At 46.3% G+C, this 20,332-nt stretch overlaps 1 protein-coding gene across 1 annotated transcript; it reads left to right on the top strand.

Annotated features, from left to right (window-relative positions):
- Window positions 1-1,100: 1,100 nt before the first annotated feature.
- LOC106821061 (chromodomain-helicase-DNA-binding protein 5-like) lies at window positions 1,101-19,137 on the top strand. The gene is made up of 11 exons (XM_014825702.1): window positions 1,101-1,488; window positions 3,597-3,881; window positions 4,513-4,650; window positions 5,187-5,359; window positions 5,761-5,889; window positions 8,364-8,495; window positions 11,832-12,027; window positions 12,562-12,684; window positions 13,050-13,170; window positions 13,766-13,981; window positions 14,453-19,137. The coding sequence occupies exons 1-11, from the start codon at window positions 1,417-1,419 to the stop codon at window positions 19,135-19,137; spliced, it is 6,270 nt and encodes a 2,089-aa protein (XP_014681188.1). The 5' UTR covers window positions 1,101-1,416.
- The last annotated feature ends 1,195 nt before the right edge of the window (window positions 19,138-20,332 follow it).

Genomic DNA, 20,332 nt, shown 5'->3' with positions numbered 1-20,332 from the left:
TCTCTCTCTCTCTCTCTCTCTCTCTCTCTCTCTCTCTCTCTCTCTCTCTCTCTCTCTCTCTCTCTCTCTCTCTCTCTCTCTCTCTCTCTCTCTCTCTCTCTCTCTCTCTCTCTCTCTCTCTCTCTCTCTCTCTCTCTCTCTCTCTCTCTCTCTCTCTCTCTCTCTCTCTCTCTCTCTCTCTCTCTCTCTCTCTCTCTCTCTCTCTCTCTCTCTCTCTCTCTCTCTCTCTCTCTCTTCTCTCTCTCTCTCTCTCTCTATCTCTCTCGCTCTCTCTTATACTTCTCTCTATCTCTCTTTAGATCTCTGTTTGTCCGTCTGTCCTCCTCTTCTCTCCTCTCTATCTCCATGCTAGCTCTCTGTTTCCGTTAATCTAACTGTCTATAACCCCCCATATTTTGATCCATCTTGAACCAATAGGAATTCAAGAACTCATTCTTTCCACGGACCATCGTGGACTGGAATGCCTGCACACAGACCGTAATCGACGCCATCTGTGTCGCGGTCGCAGCCGCGGGAGCGCCTAATTTCACCATGCCCCACCACATGCGTCATAATACGCGTATACGCGGTCGACGCAGTACACAATCAAGATCAAGATCAAGAACCCCATCTCGAAAATTAAAATACCGCATGCGTTGCTCTGCACGTTCGCAACACGGTTTTGTACATGTCACGTACGCGCGCATCGCACTGACTATAATTACTATAATAGATTTAATTAACTTTCATATTACACTGTATTTGTAACGCAAAAGTTAGATGGAGCAGCAACACGCTGCAGTTTACTTAGATCATAGGTCATGGTTAGATCAGACCGCCCGCGCGTGCACGAAATGTATGCGACATATTTTCGGCAATATTCTATTCTCGATTCTCAGACGAACTTGTTTCAAAATAATAAGATCATAATATTACTTGTGCTTTATATTTTATTATATATATATATATATATATATATCAAACACATGTAATGAAGTTTGTAGGGCCTACTATTTTTAGGGTTTGAGTCTTGAGAGCGTCGTGATTCGCGCGATGCCGTTGATGCGCGCGTTGGATGTTATTTTCGAGCGCGTTTGATGCGCGCGATGCCGTGGTTGTCAAACAGAGACGGGCGAGGCAAGTGGTAGATATACTGTGCGTGAGGTAATTTTAACACGTCGTGGTAATCAGTATTAATCATGCAGTTAAAAGAGGTTGTAATAGTTATCGTAATGCAGTACTAGTCATACACAGTATGGTAGATTTTGGTATAAAGAGTGCATTTGAATTCAAAAACATCTGTATTGAAACGAAAGATGGCGCTAAGAACTCGAACAAGAGAACAATTTACCGACAACAGGTCGGAAAGAAAGAGATTTTCTGTCTGGAAGTTTCTTCCAGGTTAAAGGAAAATACCCGGTACGAAGTGCCTTTACAATGCCAACGTCGCCGGAGCCGACAGAGGAAGAATTAGAGAACGATGAGGAAGCGGAAACAGCCCCAGAAGAGGTGCGTTAGTTATTACTATTATTATTATTATTTTAGTAAGCAGGTTGCATTACAATACATTACGGTCATTAGTTTCCGGCGTCCGTGAATGTTATTTTATGCATATTAACCTGTCGATTATGTTTAATAACGATTAATTTTATAGTAACATTGAGGTGAACTAAACACACAAAGCATGGTATGATGGTTCCAAAAGGCATGCAACACATCGACTAGCGTTTGTTAGATCATGTGGTAGTGCACAGAGCGTGCAGCAGGAAATCATAACAATTGGGCCCCCCCCCCATACATGTTGTAATTTGTAATTTGTGCATTCAGTAGGTAGTCTAGACAACCACGTAGCCGATTAAACGTAAATATGGATATGACGATATGACACGGACCCATCTTTCACTATTGACATATTGTGCAGTGCCCTGTGTCATCAATGTATGCATATTTACATGCAAAGTGGATAAAACTATGTAACTGATGTGCTTTACTTGCTTACTCAGCGACAATAGTGCCACAATTCATAATGGTCGGAGATGTTATTATGTTTAAAGTGATCAGGTCGTGTCTAACTAATAATAATATTTGAATTGATAAACGAAAAATCTTCATTTCGTGTCTGCATGTCACCTTGATTAAGCTAACGTCAATTTTCAGAGCGGATATCATCATTTCTTTTTACAGGCATTTTCACATTATATATTTTGCAATGTTTTTTTTGTGTTTTTTGGCTGAAGCTAAGTCATGACAAGGAAATTGTATCTCAGATTATCCGAAATGGCTGTTAGCAATTGTATTCTACTGTCTCTACTTGGAATTTTTTAAGTAAAAATTTATTTAACGAACCTAGTCGTTATTATATCTGTGGTAACATATTGCAACCAGTATTATAGAAACAAAAAACAGACCAGTTAATTAAAGTAATTATTACGAGAGTTTTCCAGAGTTTTCCCTACTTTCATGATACCTACCGTTACTGCTTGAGTATATATCAGGAGTAGATAATAGGGAAGGAGTGTGACTTCAATAAACAAGGGAAATTCGTCATTTACTAGCCTTATAATACCTACGATTTCTACGCGTAACTCATCCAACTTGAGCTCAAATCGTACACCGTACATTCGCCTAGCATCGTGCGAAATTGTTTCCTCGTAACGTATACACCCGCAATCCGGAGATACAGACTAAAACGTACGACACGATTTTCCATTCTGTTGCCAGCAAACTCGATGTGTTTTCGGTCGAAATTTAAACAAAAGGCAGCTACTAACGCTCGGCGATGCGGTGTGACTCGCTGGGAGATTGGACATCGACGCAACACTCGGCGAGATAACCTTTGACCCGGCATACAGCTACATACCGGCATACCGGCATACAGCTGGTATACCCCCCACGCACGCACGCCCACCACAATCAGCAGCAATCTCCCAGCGAGCCACACCGCATCGCCGAGCGTTAGTAGCTGCCTTTTGTTTAAATTTTGGCTGAAAACACATCGACAACAGAATGGAAAATTGTGTCGTACGTTTTAGTCTGTATCTCCGGATTGCGGGTGTATACGAGGAAACGATTTCGCACAATGCTAGGCGAATGTACTGTGTACGATTTGAGCTCAAGTTGGATGAGTTACGCGTAGTAGATCGTAGGTATTATAAGGCTAGTAAATGACGAATTTCCTTTGTTTATTGAAGTCACACTCCTTCCTTATTATCTACTCCTGGTATACATGCACTTGTTTTGAAGGTGCCATTTGTATTCCGATTCTCCGGACACGATACTATTCGGAGCTGGTATGATGTGGTCAAGTCCATTTTTCTATGCTATAACTGCATAAAATCTTAGTGTTTTTAATGTTGGTGTAATCAGTGATATTTCCGCTGTCAGGTGAGACTAAATTTAGCTATATTTTTTCGAATTGAGTGTTTCTGAGCAAAAATCTCGTAATACAGGCTTTAATTTTTAAATGGCTTTTTTTGGTAATTGTGGCTTTAGAATTACAAATTACGCCTATCGAAGTTTCTGCAGACAAGGAATAATTTGAGAGTGGCCTCATAAAACAAATGTTTGCACAAAGGCATATTCTTTGTATTCATTGTACTGCTATGTACCACATGCAGGGTCAGGATGAGGCTGAGGATGGTGAAGATGATGCAGAAACAGAGCCAGCGGAGGTAGAAGAAGATGTGGAAGAGGAGCAGGACGAGAATGAGTTTGTCGGAGAGGAGGCTGAGGCAAAGGCAGAGGCAGAGGTAGAGACAGGAGCTGAAGGGGACAGCCTAGAGCAGGAGCCCGATGGAGCGGCAGATGATGAGGAAGAGGAAGAGGAAGACGTTTGCAAAGAGAAAAAGAAGAAGAAAAAGACTGGTGAGAAGAAGAAAGGAAGAAAGAAGAAGAAGCGTAAGGTAAATGTAGGCCAGTTTTAGTAACCCTCAAAACTAATCTTGCCTGACTGCTGCCAGAATGCTATTGGTTAGCGATTCCTGTCAACAGTCATAGTACTTGAAAATAAGGTGAAGCAGTATCATTAGATGATGTTGTGTAAATATTGCGATGTACCAGAATCTAAAGAGTGGCGTTTAAAAATAGAAAATCTGAGTGATTGGTTTGTTTGAGTGGGTAGAAAGATACGATAATATTATAAAAATATACACGCATAGTAACAGGCATATCAATGGAAGTAATACTTGAATAAAAATGCACGTAATGAATTTCATAACTTGATTGTGGTTTTCCATTGGCTTTCAATATATAATTAGTGATGCATTCTTACAGGAAAAAATATTTGGCTTAAAGAAGTAGTTAATCTCCCAAGCTTTCCTAATACAAGCACAGTTGATAAGCAAAGTAAACATTGTCAAACACATATATTTTAAAACTATTTTACTTATTTACTGATGTGAAGCAGTAAAATCACAATTTTGGAGGAAAAGACACATTAGGATAACTTCACTTCTTAGAAAAACATATTGGCAGCTATGATTATTGAGTCTCGATTAACGTATGTGTATATGTGTTTGTTACTGTTTTAAGCAGGTTGAAGAAGAAGAGGAAATAGTTTCAGAGGAAGAATTTGAACAGAAGCCAAAGAAGCCCAAGAAGCAGAAGATTCCCTTGGATCCAGCAGCTATCAAAAGTTCAGCTGAACTGTGTTCTGAATTTGGAATCTCTAAGGTTAGACTTCTTGCAGTTGTTTTTTAGCAATACCTTTTAAGTGATAAAATAATAACCTTTACATAATTTATTGTTTTGCAGTATTGCAACGAAGAATTTCAGAGGTAGATCAGTTAATCAGTATTGTTTTTTAATGAAATAGTAGATCTTTCGTAATGCTGAGTCGGCCACATAATGCACTGGTCTGCATGTGCAAGTAACAGTGCTAGTAAGAATTCAACATTACGGAATCATTTTCCACAATATTGCTGTACATGTACTATCTCGTTGAATTGATAAAGTCTTAATACAAAATAGCCAGGAGTCCATTGCCAGAAACATAAATAGTTATCACATGTCTAGAACATCATAACTTTTATATGACACTTTACTTCAAAAGTAAAATGTCATAACTATTTATGGTGTGTCTGACAATGGCCCCGGCATTGCATGTACCGATATATGCAACAGGCATGTAGGAAATAGAAGGCAGCTCTACTATCTTTTTTTGTGACTGAGTAACAAACGTTTTTTGAGAGAATATCCGAATGTAATAGGTGGACCTGGAGTACACAGATGCAGACTACCAGAACCTGACCAGCTACAAGTTATTCAGTCAGAATATCCGACCAATCCTCACACAGAATCAGAAGCTGTCCTCCTCTAAGATGACGCAGCTGCTGCAGGCATACTGGCACGAGTTTATGACGCAAAATCCATACCAGGACAGGTTAGCTGGCTTAACCTTACTGCAGAGAATGCAAGCTGATCCTGGAATTGTTTTTTGAAGGAAATATTTGAATGCCACTTATCAATTGATTTCTTAGTTTCTAGACAAAAATCTCATATAATTGGTTGTTCTGTATAAAAAAGTGCATGTGCAGAATATGTACAGTAGAATATGTACAGTAGAATATGTACAGTAGAATATGTACAGTAGAATATGCATATACCCATTACGTCTTATATCATGATCAGCGTAAATATAAATTTAATTTAAAAATTTAAAATTTTACCACGTGGAATACTATGCTGAGTACATATAAAGACTCAATTAGGTACTGCTAAAATATCAGATAACACAGTCAATATACCAAGTTATATTCAAGAACCACAATCTATTACTTCCAGGTTAGAGATGGATATTGAATATGCCAAAACACCCAAGAGTAAGGTTAAGAAGCATAAAAAGAAGGCTGCTGCTGTTACTGCTGAGCACGAGGAAGAAGCAAAACCAGACGCTGAGCAGGAAGAGAACAGGTAGGAAAGTTTCAACTAGGTACCTGTGAAGCATAATGGAGGCAGTGTAATATGCTGCCTGGTGTGTGTGTGTGTGTGTGTGCGTGCGTGCGTGCGTGCGTGCGTGCGCGTGTGTGTGAATGCATGCATAGCTCCGTATGTCTGTTTACCTGTCTAGACAGTGTAACAAAATCTATCTACAGCCATATTATGTAAGTAAGCTTTAGCATTCAAACTCTGCTCTGCCCACATATATTGCTACATAATTTATAAGTATGACAGATTTCGTCTGCCTGTATATATGAATTTACTTGCGTGTGCAGATGTACCTGCTAGGCAGATCAATCTATATGAAACCTGCTTCTAAATTTAAACTCGTTTAAAAACCGTTGCTGAGACATGTGATGCGTTGCTCTGGGCACTTCCCCATTAAGATCATATATCATATACGACGTTCTATGGCTGTGCCAGTGAATAGAGCCAGTTTGAATGATTGACATAGGTGTCCAGAGCTAGGGTGGAAAACATGAACATGTGTGACCTGGTTAGAAACAAAATCCATCATTTTATTGTACTGAGAGATTTTCTGTGAAGGAAGAAACTAGGCACAGTCATATCACTGTGGGCTGTGAGAATTATTTTGGAATGGCTAGTTATTGTGACAGTAGCAGTCCTTACTATAATCATCGTACTGTAATCATCCTAGTATAATCATCCGTAAAGAATTATAAACTGGCACACAAAATTAGGGCTGATTGTAGGGGGAAAAGGATAGAGATTTAATTGCTACTCATAGAATTTATTACTGGATTATGGCTTTTCATTATTCATGTAATTGATATTCTCATTTGTGCATTAATAAATGATTGTTGATGGCATAGGATTTTCGGTAGCGTATATAAGCTCATGTATTATTTATTGGATGATTTAAATATGATTTTTGTTTAATGCAGTGTTGGCAAACTCCTTTGGGGCATCGATAATAAAAGATAATGGAAATAAGTATTCCAAGTTACTCGATCAGTTGATTAATTAGAAATTGCACAGATTTGTGCGTTTTTTTTTTATGGCTTTACGTTTCAAGCTAACTCTGCCTCTGTGTTCCATAATTCTTCAAAAATGAAATTACATGAGCTCTGTATTAATCTTGATAATTTCTTTATTGTCAGTTGTAGTATCAGTAGGTATATTATGATCATATCATAAACTGTTGCTAAATACAGTAAGTCATCTATACATGTTTGCAGTAGATGCATTCCTGAAGAATATTAATGCAAAAGTACGTTCCAAAATCTTATAAATTGAAACCTGTTTTTATCATAGACCTTATGGGTGTTTGGCTTAATGTTTTTGCCAATAAATATTTGCTTTACAGCTATATATATACAGTAATGCTTAAATGCCCTGTAAATAGTCTGTGATAAAATCAAAAATAATGTTAATTAAAACAAAATAGTGTAACTGCAAACGGTACATGATAGTACTGTACAATTTTTGATCACTTGCCAAATCATGTTATGTCAGAGCTTATAACGAAGCATGGTCTCAAGTTTTAATCGCGTATGAGCGAAATAGTGTAAACATAATTAATATACGAAGAACTTATACAGTATATGTATATAGTACATGAAGATTTCTTATATTGTGTCAGCAGATTAATAAGAAATACGTACCCCTCTCCGTTTCTGCTATTCTTTATGCAAATTGGTCGTAACCCAACCATAATTCTGAAGAAGAAGAAAAACATACCAACAGTTTACTTTTTAAACATTTTCCACTCTGAGAATCCCGTATCCTGTAGTGGGTTGTTGGAAATGGAGTTATGCAGATTTTGAATTAGCAGAGGCTTATGCCCAATGGTATTCAGCATTGCTTAGCATTTATTTCATGCATTTCATAGCATTTATTTCATGCATTTCATAGCATTTATTTCTTGCGCTTGCCATGGTATTATTATTGCCTTCCCCATTCAAGCATTGACCAATTAGTCAATCCATCAAAGTTAAGGCATCCAGGTTCCAGTTGACAGGAATGATTTGAAGCAATATGTCTGCTCCTTTTTTCATTTAAATTAATTTTTGAAATTGTATGCCTGGTAGTGAAAATCGAGCAGGTTTTCTTTTTTTTCCCTAAAGGTTTGCATTTGTGAGTGCAATTTCAGCTCTATAACCATAATAAAAACAACAATAAACAAAAATAATGTTATTTATTAGGACGTTAATGGCTTTAAAACACATGCAATCGTGTGTTTATTTCAGATTTTGATGGTGGCGGATATGGACATGGTGTTGTATTGGTTGTGTTGTTGTGTACATTTTGGTATCTGTCATGTTTGTGCAATGTGGGTGACATTTTATTTGCGGGTTTCTACTGTTATCTATCTTCTATGCAGAAAGCATGTTCTTCTATTCATTAATTTTTTCTATTTATTTTGTAAAGAAGTTGTCAGGAGAAGGTGTATTTATTTCGTTGCACGTATTTAACACCTTTCACAGATTTGCCTGTGAGGTGGTGGCACCTGTGAAAAAGACACGGAAGCCAAAGAAGAGGAAGCGAAAGAAAAATGGTGTAGCAGAGACGCATTTAGCTGAAGAGATGTTAGTTGTAAAAGATGGAGAAGCCAGCAGGTCTGTTTGCTTGTTTGGCATGAGGCCTGCTTGATAGATCTCTCCCTTGCACAAACCCCTACCGCACCCTGCCCCTGCACTCACGTGCATCAGTCTGTGCCCTACTTTCAGCATTGGGTGATAGTCCTTACCTATCCCGTGCATTCTGCACATGACACTGCACTTCCTACAAAACAGGGATGTGTTTCACGGACAGTCAGAAGCTTGGGTTGTTCTATTTCCCAGCAGCTTGCTGCATGTACATCCACCCTACCCCCCAACAACCTGCATGTACACCTTGCCTACACCATTAGCCTGCACATGCATCCACCCTACCCCACCATCCTGCAATGTACATGCACCGTACCCCACCAGCCCGCATGTACATCTATTATACTGCAGTACCTTGCATGAAAATCCACCTTACCCCACCATCCTGCATGTACATCTACCCTACCCCAGTAATCTGCATGTACACCCACCCTACCCCACCAGCCTTTACCTACACCCACCCTCTAACAACCACCACCTAAACTCACCCTACCGCAGCAGCATGTATTGCACCCAGACCCCGAAATGGCCTATATTATTTGATTTCAAAGGTTCGTGTTATTCGATTTTTATTTAAAATATTTTATTCAATTATTTTGGGTGTTGTGTTCGTTATTTTAACCAATTAAATCTTAGTTTCTATATCTTTTAATCAGTTGATTGTCATACTGGTAAGATTCATCATTTGCCACACAGACTAAGATCCAGTAATCGTATTCTAGGATGATTCGGTCGGGCAAGTACTGGTTAATTATAAGTGTGGAAAGGGGAAATATGTGGGCACACATAGCCTTGCACATTTAGGTGGAGAAGTTGGGAAGCTAGTCTGCATTGAGAGCTTGTATGATACCTATTGTGCATTTATCGTGGCTCTGTGAGTTCGCGTTTGATAACGTGCCACTCGCCGGAGTGCCCCAAAGCATTCATTCGCACGTTAACGTTGACATGCGACGCTCACTGCAGCTCACGCTAGATATTGCCGCAGCCAAAACACCTGCACTGACCCACAGGTTAACCACGTGCTGGCCCGATGGCTTGCTCAAACGCTGTCCGCTGCGTCGTCGTATGTAAATCCGCTGCTAGGCGAAACGTCGGCAAATTAATGAGACGGCATGGACGGCGGGCACGGAGTGAGCAGCTCTGTGCAGCTATGTGCAGCTGTGTGCAGCTCTGTGCAGCTATGTGCAGCTCTGTGCAGGTGGCTAATATGACTTTTGATATAAAAGAGTTGTGCTTCACGAGCGTGACAGTGTGCTACGTTGACTGGGGGGTTAGTCTGTAGTGGGTCGCTGCACGAAATGATGCGCGCGTACGCAGTACTAATCTCTAATCTATACAGCATGCATCCGCGCGCACCGCCAGTAGTTGCACGGTGCGGTGAAAAAGGCACTATTGATTGATAACAAAATTTTATTGATTGAAAATGGAGCCCGTTCTCTGAATAATGTATGCGCCACTGTGACATTAATACGCTGATGCGGAGTGAGTTTGTCGTCGCAGTAATGGGGGGGGGGAAATGTTCCGTCTGCACGCTGATTCATTGTAGAGAGGGTCTGTGCATATTGTCACTGAATTTGCTCTAGTAAATGTCATTGTCCTCGTGCGTGGCTGACTGTATAAACGCATATTTGTCCCATCGTTTGCTGCCTGTGTGTACATTGTGTGTTTAACGAGAATATTCGTCTGTATCTAGTGTCATGGCTTCCCATCACATCATACATTGATAATTATTGCATTTTTTGTATCCCCCGCGACGAAGTCGGCGGGGATACTATGGTTTCATGTCTCCCCAGCCGCCGCCGCCGCAGACAATTTCCCTTCCGCTCTATAACTCGACCCCTAATTGACCTAGCGCTACCAAACTTGTATACTTACCATCTGGGAGAAGGTGAGCAAGGTACCGAAACCAGGTCACTGCGACCTTTATTGAGCCTTTACCTTGACCTTGATAATACTTATCCCCTTCTGCTCTCTAACGGCCCTATTGACCTAGCGCTAGCCAAATGGTATACTTGCACAATCTTGCGGAGAAGGTTGAGCAGGTACCAGAAACCGGTACTGCGACCTTTTATTTGACTGCATACCTTGACCTTTGATCATATTTCCTCTTCCGCTCTCTAACTCGGCCCCTAATTGACACTAGCGCCTACCAAAACTGTGGTATACTTACACACAGTTCTTGGGGAAGGTGGAGCAAGCGTACCAAAAACCAAGTCACTGCTACCGTTTAATTTGACCATTTACCTTGACCTTGATCGATATTTCTTTTCGCTCTATAACTCGGATCCTTAAATTGACCTTAGCGCTACCAAAACCAGTCACTACGACTTTATTTGACCTTTAGCCTTGACCTTGATCATATTCCTCTTCCACTCTATAACCTCGCTTACATTGACCCTAGTGCCTACCGAAACTTTGGTATACTTAACACATCTTGGGGCAGAAGGTGTGTCCGGCGTACACAACCAGGTCACTACGACCTTTAATTTGACCTTTACCTGACGCTTGATCATATTCCCCTTCGCTCTATAACTCGGCCCTAATTGCACCTTAAGTTGCTACCAACTGCTATAACTTTGCAACCGATCTTGGGAGAATGTGTGTCGCGTACCAAAACCAGGTTCACTGTGCTTTTATTTGACGCTTGATCATCTTTTCCTCTGCTCTAATAACTCCGGCGCCCAATTGACTCTAGCGCTAGCCGAAACTTGGTATACTTACACATCTTGGGGAAGCAAGTGTGTCGCGTACCGAAACCGGTCACTGCCACGCTTTATATTGACATTGCCTGACCTGTACCTTGCATCATATTTCCCTTCCGCTCTATACTCGGCTAATTGACTATGCGACCAAACTTTGATATACTTACACATCTTGGGGAGAACACGGGGGATACATGTAGTTGGCGACAACTTCCCTTTCTAGTTTACATATATAAACAAAAAATGCATGATATTATCTTAAGATTTCTTCTGCACCCTCATCCGCCATGCCATAAAAGAATAGTAACTGAGCCAGCCGCTTAACCGAATCCCTGTTTTTCACGATATCCACCGGTGACACCAGATTCCTATGCATGCTGATATCTCATCGCTATTCACTCCCTGTCTGATCGCTGCCAACCTTGCTTGCGATGAGCTCTTATTTCACAGGCGCCTGCTGTTTGCTGCTGATCAGCGGGTTGAAGCAAGGCACAACTCGAGCGTTTAATGAGCTTTTGTCTTCGCGCGATTCCGAATTTCTCGCTCCGTCGCCTCTCTCGTCTCCCTCTACTCATCGTGCGCTGCACGCATTCTGTTTGCTCAGATTGGACGACGATGCGACGGAGGGCGCCGAGGAGGAGGAGTCGGCCGCGAAGTCGAAGAAGACGAAGAAGAAGGCCGTCGCGCCGCTGAAGATCAAGCTGGGGAAGGTCGGTCGGAAGAGGAAGCGGGGCGGCAGCTCCGAGGAGGATCTGGCAGCAGACGCGAAGAGTGACGAGGAGTTTGAGCTCATGTTGCAGGTGCGAGATCTAAAAAATACGAGCGGCAGATGGAGGTACCGTAAAAAACGCGTCTGCTTTGTCACCTCGGCACCTCTACGATACCCAAGTTTTTGTGTTGCAAATTTAGCAATTATGAATGCGTATTATTTTATCATCATTTATTATTTTGTTTTATCATTTGTTTCATTTATTTATATTATTTATATTAAATAAGCAAGTATATTAAGACTATTAAGATATTAATTAGGGTATTAAATTAAGATGTTTACTCCCTCCTGACCTACACCTTTAAAGCCTATTGCGAATACAGAAGTCATACAACAGCGAACCGAATGGACTAACTTCTCCGTAGACTGTAACATGTACACCAATAATTTGTATGGCAGCTGCGTTAGTCTGACCTTATACAGTACAGGGTAAAAACAACAGTGGTAACACAGTGTGTGTAAAACAAGGTATCTCATTCAGTTCCTACCCTGTGCATTGTTGTGCTTCTCTTTTGTGCCCATATTACTGTGTTTGTGGTTTGAGGTGCATTACCATTGTGTTAAGGAGCATGACGAGTTAACCAAAGAAGCAGCCGCACAGAAACCGAAAAAGAAACGACGAGGGCGAAAGAAGAAGACAAAGATTACATCCGGTTACCAAGGCGACCCAGATGCCGATGGATACGAGGTGATTTCCTATGGATGTGTTTAGATAACTATTTCAGAAGTTTATTGCCTTTGGTATTCCTTCTCGAATTCACTCGGGTAACTGACACACTGCTCTGCAGGCACGTGTTTGTGTACCCTGCAGACTTCGCCCTGGTAGATGGATTCACACCCTACAAATAGCTCCACTCGCTAACGACTAACTAAATTTTGTTAGTAAACAAAATCGTAAATAAAAAAATAAATAGTAAATAGTAATAAGTAAGTAGTAAAATTTTTTTTTAACAAATTGTTGTCTGTCTAACTAATGTTAATAAATCGTAGTGTAAATAATAACTGTAGAAGCCATGTTTTGCTTCTTGGTTCATTCATTGTGGTTGCGTGCAGACAGAGCATCAGGACTACTGCGAGGTATGCCAGCAGGGAGGCGAGATCATCCTGTGCGACACGTGTCCGCGAGCCTATCACCTCGTCTGTCTCGATCCGGAGCTCGAGACCGCGCCCGAGGGTGAGTGCTGTACTCACGCCGCTGGATTGCTCTATAAACGACATTTCTTTTATTCCTTGTGTGTTCCACTGTTGGATTTATACGGTCAAGTCGATGTTGGCAGTTGCTGTTATGGCGTGTATGGCCTCTTTTCTTTTAATGAAAGTTATACAGTGCAATCAACTGTGTAGAACGTTACTGACACCTATCTGTAAAGTATACTTGTGGTTTTCCTTGAGCATCACTTATACAGGTTTGAGTGTATATGTTCGTTTTTTTTGGTAAGCCACACCAATATCGCTCTGATATGTGATTGCTTGCCATATGTTTTTCATTTGTTTGCTAGTCAGAACAGCACACGTCGCGTAAAATTGTGCGATTTTGCGATACTAAAAATAACAATGGAATATAAATGCGATTTTCACGGTAGAACAAGCGAAATTATTAGTTTTTTGCTCGTGAGTGAGCACGAAAAATAAAACCGTGCTACACATGCAAAAATGTCAAGATGAACAGTCATTTTCGCAGTAGAACATCGCCGTAAGCGATATGTAGTGACTAAACAGCAGACGACGGGAGGGGTTTTGACCGCGATCGTGCGTCTCGCTTGCTGCAGGCAAGTGGAGCTGCCCGCACTGCGAGGGGGAAGGCATTCACGAGCAGGAGGAGGACGAGCACATGGAGTTCTGCCGCGTGTGTAAGGACGGCGGCGAGCTACTCTGCTGCGACTGCTGCCCGTCCGCCTACCATCCACACTGCCTCAACCCTGCACTGCCGGGCATCCCCGATGGAGAGTGGCACTGCCCTAGATGCTCGTGTGAACCGCTGAAGGGTAAGTCTTTTCCATATGCTGTATTTTAGCCCACTTTGGTGGTAGAGTAACGTCATCGCTTTGGTATGTGACGACGCAAAATTGAACTCGTTATACAAAGGTATTATAAACGAATTAATACGATATTAATAACGATATTGTAACGAAATACGTTATTCGATAATAATAATTTTTATTATTAATAGTAGTAGCAGCAGTAGTTGTAGTAGCAGCAACAGCAGCAACAGCAGCAGTAGCAGTAGTTGTTATCCACAAGCAAATTCGAGGTGTTCTTGACGTGATGCTAGGCGATTTTCCTGCTGTTATTAATATACTGTCATGAAATTCATAATAACAACAACAACAATAATAATAACAATATTAAAATAATTATAATTATAATAATGTTAACAATAATAATAATAATAAAATAATAATAATAGTATAAAAAAAATTAAAAAAATTATAATAATGTTCGACGACGATCCGCAGGCAAGGTGGCGAAGATCCTGACATGGCGCTGGACGAAGCCGCCGGAGAACCTCGACGAGCTCGACCACACGCACCACCTCGACCGCGACGGCACCAAGTCGTCGGCGTCGGACGCCGACCGGCAACCCGAGTCGCAGAAGGCGCAGCGAGAGTTCTCGATCAAGTGGCTCGGCATGTCCTACTGGCACTCATCGTGGATCAGTGAGCTGCAGCTGGACGTGTTCCACCCGGCGATGTACCGCATCTACACGCGCAAGAACGACATGGACGAGCCGCCGGCGCTCGAGGACGGCAGCAGCTACGGGCAGGACAAGGAGTTCGTGAAGCACCGCGAGGCGCTCGGCAAGGCCGTCTTCGAGAACCTCGAGGAGAAGTACTACCGCTACGGCATCCGGCCCGAGTGGCTCAACCTGCACCGCATCATCAACCACAAGGTGACGCGCTCGGGCGTCACCTACTACCTCGTCAAGTGGAAGGACCTGCCGTACGACCAGGCGACGTGGGAAAGCGAGGACGTCGACATACACGGCTTCAAGAAGTCGGTCGACCAGTACTGGGAGATCCGCAACGCCGCCGAGGGCGTGCGCGACCGCGATGGCGCCCCCGCCGTCGCCGGCAAGAAGTCACGCAAGGGCAAGGGCGTCAAGCGCTCGAAGAAGGAGGACAGCCCGACGCCGAGCGACGAGAGGAAGGCCGAGGAGAAGGTGCCGACAGACCTGAAGAAGAAGCTCGTCGAGCAGCCGGACTACATCACAGCGACGCGCGGCACGCTGCACCCGTACCAGCTCGAGGGCCTCAACTGGCTGCGCTTCTCCTGGTCGCAGGGCACCGACACGATCCTCGCCGACGAAATGGGCCTCGGCAAGACGATCCAGACGATCGCCTTCCTCTACTCGCTCTACAAGGAGGGCCACTGCAGCGGGCCGTTCCTCGTCAGCGCGCCGCTCACGACCATCATCAACTGGGAGCGCGAGTTTGACTTCTGGGGGCCCGACTTCTACGTGGTGACGTACGTCGGCGACAAGGACTCGCGCGCCGTCATCCGCGAGCACGAGTTCTCGTTCGAGGACGGCGCGATCCGCGGCGGCAACAAGGCGTGCAAGATGAAGAAGGACTACCCGGTGAAGTTCCACGTGCTGCTGACGTCGTACGAGCTGATCACGATCGACCAGGCGACGCTCAGCTCTGTCGAGTGGAAGGTGTGCGTTGTCGACGAGGCGCACCGGCTGAAGAACAACCAGTCGAAGTTCTTCCGCATCCTCAACCTGTACAAGATCAACTACCGGCTGCTGCTGACCGGCACGCCACTGCAGAACAACCTCGAGGAGCTGTTCCACCTGCTGAACTTCCTCAGCCGCGAGCGCTTCAGCCAGCTGAGCGAGTTCCAGAACGAGTTTGCCGACCTGACGAAGGAGGAGCAGGTGACGAAGCTGCACGAGATGCTCGGGCCGCACATGCTGCGCCGGCTCAAGTCCGACGTGCTGCAGGGCATCCCGGGCAAGAGCGAGTTCATCGTGCGCGTCGACCTCAGCTCGCTGCAGAAGAAGTTCTACAAGTACATCCTGACGCGCAACTTTGAGGCGCTGAACTCGCGCAGCGGCGGCACGAACACGTCGCTGCTCAACATCATGATGGACCTGAAGAAGTGCTGCAACCACCCGTACCTGTTCCCGACGGCGGCCAACGAGGCGCTGCACCTGCCGAACGGCGCCTACGAGGGAAACTCGCTCATCAAGGCATCCGGCAAGCTGATGCTGCTCAGCAAGATGATGAAGAAGCTGCAGGCCGACGGCCACCGCGTGCTCATCTTCTCGCAGATGACGAAGATGCTCGACATTCTCGAGGACTACCTCGAGTTCGGGGGCTACCGCTACGAGCGCATTGACGGAGGCGTCACCGGCTCGCTGCGGCAGGAGTCAATCGACCGCTTCAACGCGCCCGGCGCGCAGCAGTTCTGCTTCCTGCTGTCGACGCGCGCCGGCGGCCTCGGCATCAACCTCGCGACCGCCGACACGGTGATCATCTACGACTCCGACTGGAACCCGCACAACGACATCCAGGCGTTCAGCCGCGCGCACCGCATCGGCCAGTCGAACAAGGTGATGATCTACCGCTTCGTGACGCGCAACTCGGTCGAGGAGCGCATCACGCAGGTCGCCAAGCGCAAGATGATGCTGACGCACCTCGTCGTGCGGCCGGGCCTCGGCGGCGGCGCGCGCACAGCCGCGATGAGCAAGAAGGAGCTCGACGACATCCTCAAGTTCGGCACGGAGGACCTGTTCAAGGACGACGACGGCAAGGACGACGAGGGCACGATCACGTACGGCGAAGACATGATCAACGAGCTGCTCGACCGCAGCCGCCAGGGCATCGAGCACAAGGTGCTCATGGCCAACGAGTACCTCAGCTCGTTCAAGGTCGCCTCGTACGTGCTGCAGCAGGCCGAGGAAGAGGAGGAGGAGGAGGAGGAGGAGCGCGAGGTGCTGAAGCAGGAGGCGGAGCAGGCCGACCCGGCGTACTGGGAGAAGCTGCTGCGGCACCACTACGAGCAGCAGCAGGAGGACATGGCGCGGCAGCTCGGCAAGGGCAAGCGCGTGCGCAAGCAGGTCAACTACAACGACGCGATGGGCGGGCAGGACGAGTCGAGCTGGCACGACAACCTCTCAGACTACAACTCGGACTTCTCCGTGCCCGGCGAGGAGGACTTTGAGGACGACGAGTACGACGGCGACAAGACGGAGGCGCGCGCGCGCAAGCGCGGCGACCGCGGTGACCGCGACGCGCGCGACCGCCCGCTGCCGCCGCTGCTCGCACGTGTCGGCGGTCAGATCGAGGTGCTCGGCTTCAACGCGCGCCAGCGCAAGGCCTTCCTCAACGCGGTGATGCGCTGGGGCATGCCGCCGCCCGACGCGTTCAACTCGCAGTGGCTCGTGCGCGACCTGCGCGGCAAGAGCGAGAAGAACTTCCGCGCGTACGTGTCGCTGTTCATGCGGCACCTGTGCGAGCCGGGCGCCGACAACAGCGACACGTTTGCGGACGGCGTGCCGCGCGAGGCGCTGTCGCGGCAGCACGTGCTCACGCGCATCGGCGTCATGTCACTCATACGCAAGAAGATCCAGGAGTTTGAGTCGATCAACGGCCCCTACAGCATGCCCGAGCTGCTGCTGCAGAAGGAGGAGGCCGAGCGGAAGGAGAAGGAGATGCTGGCACGGGCGGCCGAGCTGAAGAGAGAGGACGCGAAAGCAGAAAAGAAGGACGACGCGAAGGAAGCTGCGAAAAGCCCGGAAGAGCCCGAGGAGAAGCCTGAAGAGAAGACGAAGGAAGACAAAGAGGACAAGAGCAAGGATGAGGCAGCCAGCGAGAAGGAGCAGGAGAAGACAGAGCCCGATGAAAAAGCAGCTGAGCAGAAAGTCGACGAGAAGGAAGAGGAAGCCAAGGTCACAGGAGAGGCACCCCCAGAAGATCCTGCATCAAAAGATTCGGAGGTCGTTGAGATACAAGAGAAAGCCGAGGAGAAACCAGAGCAGGAAAAAGAGACCAACCAAAAGGATGAAGAAGAAACACAACCCCCCAGTAAATCTCCAGTTCACGAATCTTCAGCTACCGTGGAAGAGTCCTCCAAAGTAGACGAGACAGAAGAAAATCAGAAGGAGAAGGAGAAGGAGAGCGAAAATGTCGAAAAGGAGGAAGGCGAAGCCGCACCGAAGGAAACCGAAGAAGAGAAGGCGATATCTGAAGAGGAAAAGGTACCAGAAGTCGAAAACGTAAAGAAGGAGACGGACGAGGAGAAGCGAGAGGCCGCCGCCGACGCGGCGGAGCAGCCGAAGCCACCGAAGGAAGGTGACGCGAAACCGGACGTCAAGGAGGAGGAGGAGCCGAAGAAGCCGGCCGAGAAGGAGAGGAAGGACACGCGCAAGTCGGAGGAGAAGCGGCGGCGGCGCGACGAGAAGTGCAAGTTCATGTTCAACATCGCCGACGGCGGCTTCACGGAGCTGCACACGCTGTGGCAGAACGAGGAGCGCGCCGCCGTGCCGGGCCGCGAGTACGAGATCTGGCATCGCCGGCACGACTACTGGCTGCTCGCCGGCATCGTCACGTTCGGCTACGGCCGCTGGCAGGACATCCAGAACGACGCGCGCTACGCGATCATCAACGAGCCGTTCAAGATGGACGTCGGCAAGGGCAACTTCCTCGAGATCAAGAACAAGTTTCTCGCGCGGCGCTTCAAGCTGCTCGAGCAGGCGCTCGTCATCGAGGAGCAGCTGCGACGCGCCGCCTACCTCAACCTGACGCAGGACCCGAACCACCCGGCGATGGCGCTGAACGCGCGCTTCGCCGAGGTCGAGTGCCTCGCCGAGTCGCACCAGCACCTGTCGAAGGAGTCGCTCGCGGGAAACCGGCCGGCGAACGCCGTCCTGCACAAGGTGCTCAACCAGCTCGAGGAGCTGCTCAGCGACATGAAGTCGGACGTCGCGCGGCTGCCGGCGACGCTCGCGCGCATGACCCCCGTCGCGCCGCGCCTCCACATGTCCGAGCGCGCGATCCTCTCGCGCCTCGCCAACAAGGAGCCGCAGCAGGAGGCGGCGGCGGCGGCGGGCGGGGCTGCTAGCCAGCACGCGCAGCCGCCCGTCGCGCTCGGCCTTGACCTCAGAAAGACCGTCGTGGGAAGCGCGTGGACATCTTGAGGAGGGAGCGAGCGGTGGTGGCGCCACGGGACGCCGTCGCGTTTCGTAAGCGGGCGACGTTCGCTGCAGATGGGGGTGGGAGGGGGTTAATCGGCACGCGCAACTTGCAAAGTGTGCGTGCAGGGGGTGACCGTCACGCTTCGTAACCAGAATTCTGTTCCTGTGTGGGAGGCAGACGGGAACTGCGGACCCGCAGTGGTGTATGCAGTCTTGTGTTTCCTAGCGGGCTTCGGTCACCGTGGTGGATGTTGCCTCGTTTGAAATTGCCACCGTTAAAGAATATAGAACGGAGAGTGAAGCGGTCAGTGCGTGGGACCTGCCGAGAGAGAGCAGCGTAACACCGATTGTAAAAACTGTGCATGAGACATATTTCATGTTGTATTCATTACATATTGTAAACGCCATTTTTTCAGTGTTCGTATGTGTATATAATGTATGCGTTCGATTTAATATCGTGCATGCGCAAATGCACTGTTGCAGCTCGATGTGGAAGCTACACTCGCTATAGGCTAGTTCTTATTATGTTCTTTACCGCAGTATATGACTAGCCAGGTTGTTGTTGTTGGTCTGTAAGTTTCAATGTCTTCTCTCGTCACTCAAATTCTTTCGTCTTATCAATGTATAACGTCACTTTTGTATACATTATGGAGAAAGAGCCGTACGTAGAGATTTCATTTAAGTGTTACGTATCGTTAGTTGACATATTCACGTGCTATCGTGGAGCCCTATAAATTGGCCCACCACTCCTCTGTGCCACTTGGTTTACTGGGAGGTATTTGTATACCCGATGGTTTCCTATAGAGAAATATATACCCATACAAAGTATGGCGGGAGGCATCTTTAATGTGCAAATATGAGCGACTAGATTCCAGCCAGATACTGGAGCAGGTTTACATTGTGTGCCACATGTGGAGTATATGCGCAGGTTCCACACACACAGCGTTTCGCACCATGGTTTGTTGACCTGTAAGTACGCATTTACACTGACCGATGAGCAAGCAATAAACCAATTGCTAATTTAATTGCGGACATCTATGATAGTGAAACATAATTTCTCTCGGCGGAATCGAGTGTTCGATTGTTACAATTCATGAGGGCACGTTTTTACCCGATGGGTTAGCATCTAATTCTAATTCCAAAATATGGTAGAAAATCTTATCCAGATAGCAGATTTATTGAGTGGTCATTGGTACTG

The sequence above is a fragment of the Priapulus caudatus genome, unplaced genomic scaffold (assembly GCF_000485595.1).
Source record: "Priapulus caudatus unplaced genomic scaffold, Priapulus_caudatus-5.0.1 Scaffold58, whole genome shotgun sequence".
NCBI classification, from domain to species: domain Eukaryota; kingdom Metazoa; phylum Priapulida; class Priapulimorpha; order Priapulimorphida; family Priapulidae; genus Priapulus; species Priapulus caudatus.
This window is presented reverse-complemented; position numbering and strand designations above follow the sequence as displayed.

Excerpts from the sequence above, each read along its gene's own strand:
- LOC106821061 (XM_014825702.1), top strand. The coding sequence starts at position 1,417 with ATGCCAACGTCGCCGGAGCCGACAGAGGAAGAATTAGAGAACGATGAG. Across the intron at positions 1,489-3,596 it reads CGGAAACAGCCCCAGAAGAG|GGTCAGGATGAGGCTGAGGA; the intron begins GTGCGTTAGTTA and ends TACCACATGCAG. Across the intron at positions 4,651-5,186 it reads CTGAATTTGGAATCTCTAAG|GTGGACCTGGAGTACACAGA; the intron begins GTTAGACTTCTT and ends CGAATGTAATAG.